This window comes from Zeugodacus cucurbitae, chromosome 3 (assembly GCF_028554725.1).
Source record: "Zeugodacus cucurbitae isolate PBARC_wt_2022May chromosome 3, idZeuCucr1.2, whole genome shotgun sequence".
NCBI classification, from domain to species: domain Eukaryota; kingdom Metazoa; phylum Arthropoda; class Insecta; order Diptera; family Tephritidae; genus Zeugodacus; species Zeugodacus cucurbitae.
Window position 1 is genome coordinate 41,235,904 of NC_071668.1, and position 17,155 is coordinate 41,253,058.

Consider the following 17,155-nt stretch of genomic DNA (forward strand, 5'->3'; position numbering starts at 1 on the left):
AAAAGTGAGGTTTTTGCAACATTTAAGACTTCTAAAGAAATGAATGAAAAACAGACTGATAAAATAATAAAAATTCTTATAAGCGATATTGGTCGTGAGTACCTAAGTGATGAATTTAAAAAATATTTCCGTGAACATGGTATTCAGCGGCAATTAACAGTGCCGCATACACCGCATCAAAACGGTGTGGCAGAGCGTGTCAATCGCATGTTGATTGAGATGGCACGTAGTATGATTGTGCATAGTGGGTTAGACGAGTCTTTTTTGGCTGAGGCAGTGTCAACTGCGGCATATCTACGCAATAGAGCTGCAACAAAGACGCTCGCAGATAAAACGCCCTATGAAGAGTTTGTGGGTAAGAAACCAAGTGTTGCAAACCTTAAAGTATTTGGTTCTTTAGCGATTGCCCTAAATAAGACAATTTCTTTTTTTTCCATATTTCCTTATTTATTGAATCTGCTTGTTTTTGGGCCTAACAACAAGTTATAAAATCTTAAATCTATTTAAAAGCTAGACAAGCTCAACCAAGTGATTGAGCTGTATTGGTGAAACGTTGCTCTTTAGTACGCAGGCATATCCCTTCTTTTTAGGCGTGTTTGATCGCAGGAATGTACTAAAGCATTAGCCAATGGGTTTGGGTGATCACCGAGTTTAGATAAATATTTCAATCTGCTGTCCTCTACTTCTTTCTTTACCATAGGGATACCAAGAACTTTATGGATATTTTCATTGCGCATGTACCATGGTGAGCACGTGATTGATCTAAGCATTTTTGATTGGAACCTTTGTATTATATCAATGTTGGTTGCACAGGTCGTACCCCACAGTTGAATACCATACATCCAAATCGGTTTTATGATTGCATTGTATAACAGGACTTTGTTGTCTAGGCTAAGTTTAGAATTTTTGTTTAGAAGCCAATTTAAATTTGCTGCTCTTAACTTCATGCAAGTTACTTTACTCGCTTTATGTTTCCGCCACGTAAGCCTTCGATCCAGGTGAATCTCAAGTTACTTCATTCGCTTGGGGTACTAATACATTGTTTATTTTAACTGTCCGACATGTTTCTGGTCTTAGAGAAAATGTAACATGCTTGCATTTTCGCTCATTAATTTTTATACGCCAGTTGGCTAGCCATTCTTCGACACAAGTTAAGTGCTCCTCTAATACTCTTGATGCTCTAATGGGGCATTTGTTTCGGCTTACAGACAATTTCTAAAATGTTTCGCGCAAAAGGCAAAGAAATGATAATGGTTGGTTATTCAGATACGGCTAAAGCGTTTAGGTTAATGGATCCAGAGTTCGGGCCCGCATTGCCAATACAATTCATTTTTATATTATGTTCCCACAGAAAAATTGAAGTAATTAGATTACACTTAAACGCTTAACAAAACTACCCTGTTCTCACTGCCGTTGGAGATTTACGAATCAGCTGTTTTTGACATTCAGGCATAAACACCAAATATTTATTAAAGGAAAATATTGTAATGTCGTACTTTCTTATAAAAATTTTCTTTTTTTTATAAATATTCTCCACTCAATGGAAATAATTGAGGAATTGTTTGATTTGAACCGCCTAGCAATGAAACGTTTGTTGCATGCACACATAATACTCAAAATGGGTAGCCTACATGGAGCAAATTCAACAAGGTCTATTTGGATGAAGGTACATACATGGGTATATAAATATTGGTATTATATGTACATATTATAATGTAATTCGTTTAATTATAATGTGTATATAATTCAGACTCGTGGCCAATTTTTTTGGGAAGTCCATTGCCATGTGAATTCAGATGCATTTTTAAAAATCAACCTCCGAATGAAGCGCAAATCTTTCAATAAATTGTGCATTATGTTGAAAGGCTTGGAGAAGAAAACCACTAACTACCGGAAAACAATTCAATTAGAAAAACGCATTGCTATTGCTTTATATGCTCTTGGCTCTTCTGCAGAATACCGAACAATTGGAAATATGTTCGGAATTGGTAAAAGCACTGTCTGCTCCTTTCTAATTGAGTTCTGCCATGAAGTCTGGCGATGTTTGTGGCCATTGTATTTGAAGAAATTCCCAATGAACGAATTTCAAGTGCGGGAGTATATAAATGGTTTTGAGTCATTGGGTTTCCCTCAAGTGTTAGGAGCTATAGGTAATAGGTTAAATTTTTTCCGATGGACTTTTTATATATTTTTAAGTTTTAGATGGTTGTCATATAGAAGTTCGCCCAGCAGCAAAAGATGCTGTTGACTACTACATTTACAAAGGCTGGTATTTCACAGTTCTTTTGGCTTTAGTAGAAGCAAGGTAAGTTTTTCATGAAGCTCTTTTAACACATAATGTATTTCTTTAATGTTATAGATGCCGCTTTATATACATCAACGTTGGTAGTCCAGGCCGTTGTAATGACTCTTCAATATTTGAGAGTTCATCTTTAAAAAGCCAGTTGGCACAATCTAGTTTATTTAAAGACATGAGTAGACAAATTTCGTCAGTTAATGTTCCAGGAGTTTTATTGGGCGACTCTGCGTTCAAACTAGATGAACATTTGATGAAACCCTACCCTTTTTGTGTAAACCAACCTTTGGATAAAAAAAATTTAACTATGTTCTCTCGGAAAGTCGAAGAGTGGTGGAGAATGCTTTCGGTCATTTAAAGGCAAGGTTTAGACGCGTTGGCAAAGGCTTGGATAACCACATGGTCAACACGAGAGCTGTCATCAAAGCGTGCTGCGTTTTGCACAACTTTTTAAATGAGGAAAATGATGAAATTAATGAAAAGTGGATTGCAGTACAACAAATCGAAAACGAAACTCGACAGTTGCCAGAAAACGTCTCTTACGTTTGTGGAAATGTTAACCCAAGAGCAGAGGAAATAAGACAAGCGTTTGTTTCATATTTCGGTCAGTAATTATTTGAAATTATTTATTTATATATTCCACTACAAAAAACAAATATTTCTATATTTTATATATATACTAGCAGACCCGACCACACGTTGTTGTGGCTAAGGTATACATTAAATTAAGTTGGTCCAATCTTGGCTTCGGCAACGATATTGATTACTCGAGGTCGATTTATGTTACGCAGCATGATGACAACTCACACTACTTTTAATTGCAAAGTGAGTGGTGATAGTACAGGCAATTTTAGATAGTTTGGGATAATTGACTACGTCATCCCGGTTTGTAGCTGTGTCAACTCTCTTGGACCGAAATTCTAAATTGTCGCATTAAGATCATCGATATCTTTGTTTTTTTCACCACCAATATAGGTCATTCAATCAGTCATTTATGGTTATCATATTGAGGTTTCATGTCAGGAAGTGACAGAAATCTGTTGGAAATGCTATTAATTCATCGAGGTGTCAACTGCGACCCTACCATTTCCAACTGCTTCTACAATCGCAATTTGATATTGTTGCAAAAACACTCATATGTTAGTTGTTAATTGGCGATACTTTATGTGTCGCCACAAATTAAATGACTTTAGGCATGCGATTAGCCCGTCAGTAACAGTTGATCCAGGAATAATTGGAAGAGTCTGGCGTAAATCACCTGTTAACAGAATCCTGGCTCCACCAAAAACGTTTATCGACAATCAAGATCTTTTAAAGTCCTGTGCAGTACCTCCAGCGACTTCTTGAATATTTGGAAAATCTTCGTTATAGCGCTATTTTTGGCGATTTTGCCGACTGGTGTTTTGTTCATTTGCAATTTAGGAGTAATTTGTGCCGTTTGTTTGCCTACTAACAGGTGCCAAGTTACCCCTATTCCCGTTAACCTTGGTGGTGAAAATGAGTGAAATTGGTTCTGGAATCACATCAGCCCTATATACTATATGTTATGATTTTCTATGGGACTCTATGCCGAATATACATATATGTAGGTCATATTGTGTGTTATCTTAATAAAATTACATCAATAAATTGCGAGAGTGTAAAATGTTCGGTTGGACGTGAACTTAGCCTTTCCTTATTTTTTACAAATTGTTTTGGGCTATCGACACAACCTTATACAATTGAACAATAACAAAAATATTTTAACAAAGCAACAATGACAACCTTCAAAATATTATTTGTTTGTTTTCTCTTTTTATATTTCTTGTCAACTTGAATAAAATTCTCTTATTGATATCTTTCTCGCAATTTTTCCATATTTACTATTTTTCTAAGCTTTTTCTGGCCTTTCACGAATATTTCAAGACTAAAATTAGCCAGATCGGTTAGAACTTCAACAACCAATAACTTCCCGATTTTAGAAAATTTTTAATTTTCTTCGCGGAAAGTTAAAAAAATTTAGGGGTGGACCACCCTTAACATTTAGGAGGATGAAAAATAGATGTTGTCCGATTCTCCACGCTAGCCGATATGCACACTAAGATTCACGAAAATCGGTCGAGCGGTTTCAGAGGAGTTCAATAACATACACCGTGACGCGAGAATTTTATATATTAGATAATATATAAATTTTTTTACGTTTATTTATATTAATATTTTCCAATTCATACATTCTTTTTATTATATTCATTTTTTCATTGACAATTCATTTTCATATATTTACATATGTATGTATCTTAAAACTAAAACTTAATTTCTACTTAAATCTAGTTTTGGCGACGAAGGAAGCCGATGAAAGCGTCCTTCATTTCCCTGAAATCGTTCACATACATTTGTAACATGTCCAGACGCTTTTCATCAGCTTCCTTCATCGCCTCAGTCACCTTCAAAAAATCGTCCCGCATCTCCTCCATTACCATCACAGCCGTTTTTTTTCTTATTAGCCTCGTTTGACGATGGCCGAGTCGAGCTACCCGATGTAGAAGGGCCAGCGTCAGGGCTCGGGAGCGGCGACTCCCCTTCTATTTCTGCCTCCAGGTAAATCGCCTCCATATCACCTGAAAATATGCAAACATATTAAAAACTTTCTACAAACAAATAAAAGCATAAAAACCATCCAAAAACATTTTTCATTACGAATTATGGAACCTCCAATACACTTAAAACTTACCCTCGATGCTGTCCTCCACAAGCTCGGCGGAACAAAAGCTCTTGTAGCCGCCTACCGCTTGGTGAACCGCTTCGTACAATTTTCATGTACTCGGGGAGCCACCCGATGGTCCATTTTTTTGTTTCTCTTGCCTAAAATTATAAAAAAATAATACTCAATGATGTACGTTTACTGCATAATTTATTACCTACCAGTATTTGTTTGTAAAATTATGTAATTTTATTTTTATTTCCTGTGCAGTATATATATGGCCAACATATACCATGGCGCTGAACATCTCTTCATATATGTGGCTGTTCTTCCTAGCAGGACGAAGCTGTGGCATTTTTTCTTGCCACAGCTGAATTAAATCGGCCTTGGCAGCCTCACTCCAAACAACACGTTTCTTTTTCATGCACTGTGCCATTATTTTGTTTATATTTATTATATTTATATTTATTTTATTTATATTTATTTGCACTTTTTTGTTTTCTGATTTGAACTATGTCTGTTATTTTCTCTTCTTTTCAAATTGTGTGTATATTTTTTCACTTTGACAGTTTGTAGTGTCAAAATCAGCTGCGATTAAACAAATGTGACCAACAGATGGCGCAAAATCAGAGTCGCACAGCAGGATTATAGAAGTTCAGCTTCAAATCACTTTGGTGAAATGATTTTGAAGTGTAATTTTTGTACGACGAAATCTCGTTAAAACCAGCGGTTTAGTGAGTTAAACGTCTCAGCAACCTAAACCTCACAGATTTGTGTCTGTGGGAACATAATATTAAGTGAAAATATGAAAGGGGGATGGGGTCATATGTAGAAGTTCACGCAAGTGAGGAAAGTTTCTGATTGCCATTCACTTGGGAGTGGCCAGGAACGATTCTTTTGCATATGACTCAAGCAGCTCACGACTTCCGGTTTTAGACCAAGTATCCCCTGGGTAGCTAACAGACATCCGTTTGGAAGCGAGCTAAAGTGAGAAGGCGAAGCCCGCTTGTGCGGTTGTGCGTAGGGCTTGGGACCCACCACATAAAAAAATCTCCCCAATGAAAACAAACACCGAGCCTCGGATGAGAAACCCCCCTTTTGATGACGACCCCTGCAAACGTACTAAGGATCATGATTTGAGGGCATGCACCTGGAATGTCCGGACTTTTAATTGGGAAGGTGCCTCTGCCCAGCTGGTTGATGTCCTCATACAACTCAAGGCTGACATCACCGCCGTCCAAGAAGTGCGATGGACGGGACAAGGACGGAAGAAGGTGGGTCCTTGTGACATCTACTACAGCGGCCATATAAAGGAGCGCAAATTCGGTGTTGGATTTGTGGTGGGAGAGAGACTACGTCGCCGAGTCCTGGCATTCACCCCGGTGGATGAACGTCTTGCCACAATCCGCATCAAAGCGAGGTTCTTCAACATATCGCTGATTTGCGCCCACGCCCCAACGGAAGAGAAGGACGATGTGACCAAAGATGCTTTCTATGAGCGCCTAGAACGCACCTATGAGCGCTGCCCCCGCCACGATGTCAAAATCGTGCTTGGCGATTTTAACGCCAGGGTGGGTAAAGAAGGTGTCTTGGCACAACAGTCGGAAAATTCAGCCTCCATGACGAAACATCGCCAAACAGCCTGAGGCTGATCGACTTCGATGGGGCCCGAAATATGGTTGTCTGTAGTACTAGATTCCAGCATAAAAAAATTCATCAAGCAACGTGGCTGTCCCCTGATCGAAACACGCGCAATCAACTCGATCACGTTGTGATAGACGGAAGACATGTCTCCAGTGTTTTAGACGTGCGTACGCTCCGAGGACCAAACATTGACTCGGACCATTGTCTAGTAGCAGAAAAGATACGCACTGTGCAGCAAAAAACGCTCGTCAACAAACACAAGGAAGGTTCGACGTCGAAAAGCTGCAATCACAACCGACAGCCGAACGATTTTCTACTCGACTTGCACTGCTCGAAAATTTTATGAAAAGATGAGGCGATTAACAGAAGGTTTCAAGGCCGGAGCATTATCATGTAGGGACCGAGAAGGTAATCTGGTAACGGATGTCCAGAGCACTCTGGGATTATGGAGGGAACACTTCTCCGACCTGCTCAATGGCAGTGAAAGTACAACACCAGGAGATGGCGAACCCGATTCCCCAATCGATGACGATGGAATAGATGTTCCATTACCCGACCATGAAGAAATTCGAATAGAAATTACCCGCTTGAAGAACAACAAAGCGCCGGGGGCCGATGGATTACCGGCCGAGCTATTTAAATACGGCGGCGAAGAACTGATAAGGTGCATGAATCAGCTTCTTTGTAGAATATGGTCGAAAGAAAGCATGCCTGACGATTGGAATCTTAGTGTGCTCTGCCCAATCCATAAGAAGGGAGACCCCACAATCTGCGCCAACTACCGTGGTATAAGTCTCCTCAATATCGCATATAAGGTTTTGTCGAGCGTATTGTGTGAAAGACTAAAGCCCACCGTCAACGAACTGATTGGACCTTATCAGTGTGGCTTTAGACCTGGAAAATCCACAATGGACCAGATATTTACCATGCGCCAAATCTTGGAAAAGACCCGAGAGAGAAGAATCGATACTCACCATCTTTTTATCGATTTTAAAGCTGCCTTCGATAGCACGAAAAGGAGCTGCCTTTATGCCGCAATGTCTGAATTTGGTATCCCTGCAAAACTAATACGGCTATGTAAGCTGACGTTGAGCAACACCAAGAGCTCCGTCAGGATCGGGAAGGACCTCTCTGAGCCGTTCGATACCAAACGAGGCTTCAGACAGGGTGACTCACTATCGTGCGACTTCTTCAATCTATTGCTGGAAAAAATAATACGAGCTGCAGAACTAAATAGAGAGGGTACAATCTTCTACAAGAGTGTACAGCTCCTGGCGTATGCCGATGATATTGATATCATCGGAAGCAACAACCGCGCCGTTTGTTCTGCGTTTTCCAGACTAGATAAAGAAGCGAAGCGTATGGGTCTGGCGGTGAATGAGGACAAGACGAAATATCTCCTGTCATCAAACAAACAGTCAGCGCACTCGCGTCTTGGCTCCCACGTCACTGTTGACAGTCATAACTTTGAAGTTGTAGATAATTTCGTTTATCTGGGAACCAGCATTAACAACACCAACAATGTCAGCCTTGAAATCCAACGCAGAATCACTCTTGCCAACAGGTGCTACTTTGGACTGAGTAGGCAATTGAAAAGTAAAGTCCTCTCTCGACGAACCAAAATCAAACTCTATAAGTCGCTCATTATTCCCGTCCTGATGTATGGCGCTGAAGCGTGGACGATGACAACATCCGATGAGACGACTCTTGGGGTTTTCGAGATAAAGGTTTTGCGCAAGATTTATGGTCCTCTAAACATTGGCAACGGCGAATACCGCAGACGATGGAACGATGAGCTGTACGATTTATACGACGACATTGACATAGTTCAGCGAATAAAAAGACAGCGGCTACGCTGGCTAGGTCATGTTGTACGGATGGAAGAAAACACTCCAGCTCTGAAAGTATTCGATGCAGTACCCGCTGGAGGATGCCGCGGAAGAGGACGACCTCCACTCCGGTGGAAAGACCAAGTGCAAAGTGACCTGGCTTCACTTGGTGTTTCCAGTTGGCGCCAAAACGCAAAAAGGAGGAATGAGTGGCGCGCTCTGGTGGATTCGGCTATAACCGCTTAAAGCGGTTCCTACGCCAAATATATATATATATATATATATGAAATAAGCTTAATGCGTTTTATTTGTCCATGATTTAGCTATTAGCTTGTGGTGATCAAATAAAACATTGAATTGCCAAAACATTATAATTGCTTATTTATTATGAGAAAGAGAGATTGCAATAGGGTAACTGTTACGATAACAAAGTAAAGTAGAATATAGGATAACTTAACCCTTATTCGAAGTAATGAAAATGAACTTTATGTGAGTGATCTTCTTCTTCTTCTTGACTGGCGTAGACACCGCTTACGCGGTTATAGCCGAGTCCAAAACAGCGCGCCACGCATCTCTCCTTCTGGCAGTTTGGCGCCAATTGGTTATTCCAAGCGAAGCCAGGTCCCTCTCCACCTGGTCCTTCTATCGGAGTGGAGGTCTCCCTCTTCCTCTGCTTCCACCAGCGGGTACTGCATCGAATACTTTCAGAGCTGGAGCACCTTCACCCATTCGAACAACATGTCCTAGCCAGCGTAGCCGCTGTTTTTTTATTCGCTGGACTATGTCTATGTCGTCGAATAACACATACAGCTCATCGTTCCATCGTCTGCGGTATTCGCCGTTGCCAATTCTTAAGGAACCATAAATCTTCCGCAAAACCTTTCTCTCGAAAACTCCTAGTGCCGTCTCATCGGATGTTGACATCGTCCACCGTAAAGTAGGACGGGAATGATGAGAGACTTGTAGAGTTTGGTTTTTGTTCGTCGAGAGAGGACTTTACTTTTCAATTGCCTACTTAGTCCATAGTAGCACCTGTTGGCAAGAGTGATTCTGCGTTGGATTTCCAGGCTGACATTGTTATTGCTGTTAATGCTGGTTCCCAGGTAGACGAAATTATCTACAACTTCAAAGTTATGACTGTCAACAGTGACGTGGGAGCCAAGACGCGAATGCGCTGACTGTTTGTTTGACGACAGGAGATATTTTGTCTTGTCCTCGTTCACCACCAGACCCATACGTTTCGCTTCCTTATCCAGTCTGGAGAAAGCAGAACTAACGGCGCGGGTGTTGTTTCCAATGATATCGATATCATCGGCGTACGCCAGTAGCTGTACACTCTTATAGAAGATTGTACCTTCTCTGTTTAGCTCTGCAGCTCGTATTATTTTCTCCAGCATCAGGTTAAAGAAATCACACGAGAGTGAGTCACCTTGTCTGACACCTCGTCTGGTATCGAACGGCTCGGAGAGGTCCTTCCCGATCCTGACGGAGCTTTTGGTGTTGCTCAACGTCAGCTTACACAGCCGTATTAGTTTTGCGGGGATACAAAATTCAGACATCGCGGCATAAAGGCAGCTCCTTTTCGTGCTGTCGAAAGCAGCTTTAAAGTCGACAAAGAGATGGTGTGTGTCGATCCTATTTTCACGGGTCTTCTCCAAAATTTGGCGCATGGTGAATATCTGGTCCGTTGTTGATTTTCCAGGTCTAAAGCCACACTGATAAGGTCCAATCAGTTTGTTGACGGTGGGCTTTAGTCTTTCACACAATACGCTCGACAGAACCTTATACGCGATGTTGAGGAGGCTTATCCCACGGTAATTGGCGCAAATTGTGGGGTCTCCCTTTTTGTGTATTGGGCAGAGTACACTGAGATTCCAATCGTCAGGCATGCTTTCTTCCGACCATATTCTGCAAAGAAGCTGATGCAAGCACCTTATCAGCTCTTCGCCGCCGTATTTGAATAGCTCGGCCGGTAATCCATCGGCACCCGCCGCCTTATTGTTCTTCAAGCGGGTAATTGCTATTCGAATTTCTTCACGGTCGGGCAATGGAACATCTGCTCCATCGTCGTCGATTGGGGAATCGGGTTCGCCATCTCCTGGTGTTGTACTTTCACTGCCATTCAGCAGGCTGGAGAAGTGTTCCCTCCACAAACTCAGTATATTCTGGTCATCAATAACTAGATCACCTCTGGGGGTCCTACAGGAGTGCGCTCCGGTCTTGAAACCTTCAGTTAGTCGCCGGATCTTTTCGTAAAATTTTCGAGCATTACCCCTGTCGGCCAGCTTGTCATGCTCTTCATACTCACGCATTTCGGCCTCCTTCTTTTTTTGTCTGCAAATGCGTCTCGCTTCCCTCTTCAGTTCTCGGTATCTTTCCCATCCATGTGAGTGATCGCTTTATATAAATTTAATGAAATGTTAAATATGGGTATCGCTAGAAAAACATATATGCTATCTTTCTAACTCGTTTAGTTTTAAATTACATTGAGCAATATTAAAAAAATACATTTGAATTTAAAATTATATAAATTGTGCAGAAGTTCACGCAAGCGAGGAAAGTTTCTGACTGCCATTCACTTGGGAGCGGCCAGGAACGGTTCTTTGCATATGGCTCAAGCAGCTCACGACTTAAACCAAGTATCTTCTGAGTAGGCAACAGACATCCGTTTGTAGGCGAGTTTAAGTGAGAAGGTGAAGCCCGCTTCTGTAGTTGTGCGAAAATCCTCCCCCATGAAAAATCAAGCAGAACCTCGGATGAGAAACCCCCTTTTCACAATCCGCATCACAACGAAGTTCTTTAACATATCGCTGATTTGCGCCCACGCACCGACGGAAGAGAAGGTAGATGTGATCAAAGATACTTTCACTGAGTAGAAAATTGAAAAGTTAAGTCCTTTCTCGACGTACAAAAACCAAACTCTAAAAGTCCCTCAACATTCCCATTCTGATGTATGGTGCAGAGAAGTGGACGATGTCTACATCCGAAGAGACGACACTAGGACTATTCGAAAGAAAGGTTTTGTGAAAGATTTATGGTCCATTGAAAATTGGACATAGACACAGTGCAGCGAATAAAGAGAAAAAGGCTACACTGGCTTTGGTTGTTCGAATGGACCTAAACAAGAGGAACCTAAAGAGGAAGATCTTCACTCCATTGGAACGCGACCTGGTTTCATTTGGTATTTCCAGTTGGCGCCAAATAGCTAGAAGGGGAATGATTGGCGCGCTCTGGTGGATTCGGCTATAACCCCGTAAGCGGTGCCTACGCCAAATGGCAGACCAAAGGCGTATCAAAGCTGTCAATCCTAGTAAAACCAAAATGGTTTTATTCACGAGGAGTTATAAAATGCCAGACATTCTACACCCGTGCCTTTAACTTGTAGGTTAGTATCAGGGCCTTATTATAAATAGGAAGCTGTCTTGAAAAAGAGAGAGAAGAAAACATCGGTTTCCTATATTGTTGCAGAGGAGCTTATTTGAGGAATTGAGGCTTCTCACCGTAGTCAACCCAATACTGTTTCATGGATCACTGAAGCCTACTTCTTTTGGTTTCTTCTTTGTTCACATACATACCTACGCCGGGGCGAAATCGCTGGAGGGAAGTGCTTCTCCTATTATATATACTAAAGTGAAACATATTTTTATCTTTTAATTTTTAGATAAAAGTGGAAAACTTACAAAACGCGAATCTACTCTGAATAGACATCAGCACCTTATTTCAACAAGCATCGTGCTAGATGGCGAAATTGATGTCTTGTACTATATATTCGCTTGCCTCACTTTTGGCATATTACGCCTACATTCTTATTTTTTCGTCAATAATTTGATCTGTTAAAAACCGAGTGAGGTTGCATTCCGGGAGTGCAGGCAGAAGTGAAAACTTGAACTTATGGCGCGTTGGGCACTTTTTGGGTGAGCATTTTTAGGTGCGCTCGCGACATGAGAAATTGTACATAAAAAATCAAGTTTATCAAAGCAATGTGGGCACTTTTTGAATGAACATGAAGTATAATAATATAGAAACTAGAAGGAATTTTCAACAACTCTTACATCAACATTATCAGCATTTTTATCATTATTATCAGGATTTTCATTAAATTCTAAAACTGAAACAATAGGTCTATGGTAACTATAGTATGAAATGAACAATTTTGATTTAAATCTATTTATATATCTTGTGAATACTGTATAAATAGTAGTTTTGTATTTTGTTGTGCTAAGGTTTCGATCATTGGACATCGTTAAATCAAATTCTTCATATAAAAATTCAATTAATGATGGATTTTTGACATCTGCAAAGTTTATGTTGAAATCTCCACTCAAAATCATTGGATAACGATCAAATCTTCTATTAAATTTCATCATAAATAGTGCGGAAGCAGCTTTAGAATAAATGAATTAATTTGAATACAAGAACTCTCATATTGCTTATAAAGGCTGTTGTGGTAAAATATAAACGGCAGCCATTATTATTGTTTGTCCATTAGAATGGCATTGGGAAATACACATAAACATTAATGCTAAACATACTGGTATATCTCGCATGCACTTCCATATGATCTGTAGAAAATGTGGCCATAGTATTATCGGACCGATGATAAATAGCCACCCCACCTGCCCCACCTGAAATTTGGAATGTCAATGGTTTCTTCGTTACTCACATGAGTTTTTGATAATATTAACACACCCATTTTCTCAACAAGAGCATCAACTGATAGGTCATGTACATGTCGTCGTAAGCTTTGACAATTGAATGAAAAAATAGGTAACCTTTTTTTTGTAGAAATTAAATCAATAAATGTCAAATGAAATATTTAAATAAATAAATTTAATATTTCTTTATTAATATTCAGTTATAAAATAAATATACAAACTCTCAATCTTGTCTGTCGCGAGGGCTCGAACGAATTCCCATGCAAAGACTGCATATAGTATACATATATTATAAGAATACATGCGGTGTATATCAGAGAACTGCAATTATTCCACTTTTAGAGTCATTGGTTGAGTAACATAAAAAATAGTATTAGTGCATATAAGTTAAAACTCATCAAACACTAATATCCACCAAAACACATTTACGCACAGCACATAAAGCGAGAGTATGAATAATGAGTAAGTTTCTCTTGATACGTTTCGTTGAAGTGCTCAATTTTCTCATGAGACAATAATTCAGTCAAGCTAAACCAAAATGAGCCATACCACCAAAAAACACCACGATACGAATATGATACGAATATGATCAAAGTAAAACTGATGAAATCTGGGCCGCCGCTAGGCTAATGTGACCTGTGGGAATTGACTAACGATGTGTTTTAATGACATTAAAGTTAATACTTGGGGTCATATGTAGAAGTTCACGCAAGTGAGGAAAGTTTCTGATTGCCATTCACTTGGGAGTGGCCAGGAACGATTCTCTTGCATATGACTCAAGCAGCTCACGACTTCCGGTTTTAGACCAAGTATCCCCTGGGTAGCTAACAGACATCCGTTTGGAGGCGAGCTAAAGTGAGAAGGCGAAGCCCGCTTGTGCGGTTGTGCGTAGGGCTTGGGACCCACCACATAAAAAAATCTCCCCAATGAAAACAAACACCGAGCCTCGGATGAGAAACCCCCCTTTTGATGACGACCCCTGCAAACGTACTAAGGATCATGATTTGAGGGCATGCACCAGGAATGTCCGGACTCTTAATTGGGAAGGTGCCTCTGCCCAGCTGGTTGATGTCCTCATACAACTAAAGGCTGACATCACCGCCGTCCAAGAAGTGCGATGGACGGGACAAGGACGGAAGAAGGTGGGTCCTTGTGACATCTACTACAGCGGCCATATAAAGGAGCGCAAATTCGGTGTTGGATTTGTGGTGGGAGAGAGACTACGTCGCCGAGTCCTGGCATTCACCCCGGTGGATGAACGTCTTGCCACAATCCGCATCAAAGCGAGGTTCTTCAACATATCGCTGATTTGCGCCCACGCCCCAACGGAAGAGAAGGACGATGTGACCAAAGATGCTTTCTATGAGCGCCTAGAACGCACCTATGAGCGCTGCCCCCGCCACGATGTCAAAATCGTGCTTGGCGATTTTAACGCCAGGGTGGGTAAAGAAGGTGCCTTTGGCACAACAGTCGGAAAATTCAGCCTCCATGACGAAACATCGCCAAACGGCCTGAGGCTGATCGACTTCGCTGGGGCCCGAAATATGGTTGTCTGTAGTACCAGATTCCAGCATAAAAAAATTCATCAAGCAACGTGGCTGTCCCCTGATCGAAACACGCGCAATCAAATCGATCACGTTGTGATAGACGGAAGACATGTCTCCAGTGTTTTAGACGTGCGTACGCTCCGAGGACCAAACATTGACTCGGACCATTATCTAGTAGCAGCAAAGATACGCACTCGCCTCTGTGCAGCAAAGAACGCCCGTCAACAAACACAAGGAAGGTTCGACGTCGAAAAGCTGCAATCACAACCGACAGCCGAACGATTTTCTACTCGACTTGCACTCCTGCTCTCTGAGAGCACTCATCAGCATCTCGATATAAGGGAGCTGTGGAACGGCATCTCAAACTCATTGCATACCGCTGCAGCCGAAACAATTGGTCTCCGGCAACGCCAAAAAACCAGTTGGTACGATGAGAATTGTCGTTCCGCAGTGGAGAGAAAACAGACTGCCTACCTCGCAACGTTGCGATCGACCACAACACGTTCGGGGTGGGATAGATATCGAGAACTGAAGAGGGAAGCGAGACGCATTTGCAGACGTAAAAAGAAAGAGGCCGAAATGCGTGAGTATGAAAAGCTTGAAAAGCTGGCCGACATGGGTAATGCTCGAAAATTTTATGAAAAGATGAGGCGATTAACAGAAGGTTTCAAGACCGGAGCATTATCATGCAGGGACCGAGAAGGTAATCTGGTAACGGATGTCCAGAGCACACTGGGATTATGGAGGGAACACTTCTCTGACCTGCTCAATGGCAGTGAAAGTACAACACCAGGAGATGGCGAACCCGATTCCCCAATCGATGACGATGGAATAGATGTTCCATTACCCGACCATGAAGAAATTCGAATAGCAATTACCCGCTTGAAGAACAACAAAGCGGCGGGGGCCGATGGATTACCGGCCGAGCTATTCAAATACGGCGGCGAAGAACTGATAAGGTGCATGAATCAGCTTCTTTGTAGAATATGGTCGGAAGAAAGCATGCCTGACGATTGGAATCTTAGTGTGCTCTGCCCAATCCATAAGAAGGGAGACCCCACAATCTGCGCCAACTACCGTGGTATAAGTCTCCTCAATATCGCATATAAGGTTTTGTCGAGCGTATTGTGTGAAAGACTAAAGCCCACCGTCAACGAACTGATTGGACCTTATCAGTGTGGCTTTAGACCTGGAAAATCCACAATGGACCAGATATTCACCATGCGCCAAATCTTGGAAAAGACCCGAGAGAGAAGAATCGATACTAACCATCTTTTTATCGATTTTAAAGCTGCCTTCGATAGCACGAAAAGGAGCTGCCTTTATGCCGCGATGTCTGAATTTGGTATCCCTGCAAAACTAATACGGCTATGTAAGCTGACGTTGAGCAACACCAAAAGCTCCGTCAGGATCGGGAAGGACCTCTCCGAGCCGTTCGATACCAAACGAGGCTTCAGACAGGGTGACTCACTATCGTGCGACTTCTTCAATCTATTGCTGGAAAAAATAATACGAGCTGCAGAACTAAATAGAGAGGCTTCTACAAGAGTGTACAGCTCCTGGCGTATGCCGATGATATTGATATCATCGGAAGCAACAACCGCGCCGTTTGTTCTGCGTTTTCCAGACTAGATAAAGAAGCGAAGCGTATGGGTCTGGCGGTGAATGAGGACAAGACGAAATATCTCCTGTCATCAAACAAACAGTCAGCGCACTCGCGTCTTGGCTCCCACGTCACTGTTGACAGTCATAACTTTGAAGTTGTAGATAATTTCGTTTATCTGGGAACCAGCATTAACAACACCAACAATGTCAGCCTTGAAATCCAACGCAGAATCACTCTTGCCAACAGGTGCTACTTTGGACTGAGTAGGCAATTGAAAAGTAAAGTCCTCTCTCGACGAACCAAAATCAAACTCTATAAGTCGCTCATTATTCCCGTCCTGATGTATGGCGCTGAAGCGTGGACGATGACAACATCCGATGAGACGACTCTTGGGGTTTTCGAGAGAAAGGTTTTGCGCAAGATTTATGGTCCTCTAAACATTGGCAACGGCGAATACCGCAGACGATGGAACGATGAGCTGTACGATTTATACGACGACATTGACATAGTTCAGCGAATAAAAAGACAGCGGCTACGCTGGCTAGGTCATGTTGTACGGATGGAAGAAAACACTCCAGCTCTGAAAGTATTCGATGCAGTACCCGCTGGAGGATGCCGCGGAAGAGGACGACCTCCACTCCGGTGGAAAGACCAAGTGCAAAGTGACCTGGCTTCACTTGGTGTTTCCAGTTGGCGCCAAAACGCAAAAAGGAGGAATGAGTGGCGCGCTCTGGTGGATTCGGCTATAACCGCTTAAAGCGGTTCCTACGCCAAATATATATATATATATATATATATATATATATATAAAGTTAATACTTTTAGGTTCTAATATATTTATTTTAATATTAATATATTGAAAATGAATAAAGACGCACGAAAATGCATATTCAATGAA

The 17,155-nt window shown here is 41.6% G+C and overlaps 1 protein-coding gene across 1 annotated transcript; it reads left to right on the top strand.

Moving 5' to 3' along the window:
• Window positions 1–1,023: 1,023 nt before the first annotated feature.
• On the top strand, window positions 1,024–2,894 carry LOC128920497 (putative nuclease HARBI1). Its single transcript, XM_054227837.1, has 4 exons — window positions 1,024–1,666; window positions 1,751–2,150; window positions 2,203–2,305; window positions 2,360–2,894. The coding sequence occupies exons 1-4, from the start codon at window positions 1,541–1,543 to the stop codon at window positions 2,652–2,654; spliced, it is 924 nt and encodes a 307-aa protein (XP_054083812.1). The 5' UTR covers window positions 1,024–1,540; the 3' UTR covers window positions 2,655–2,894.
• Window positions 2,895–17,155: the final 14,261 nt, after the last annotated feature.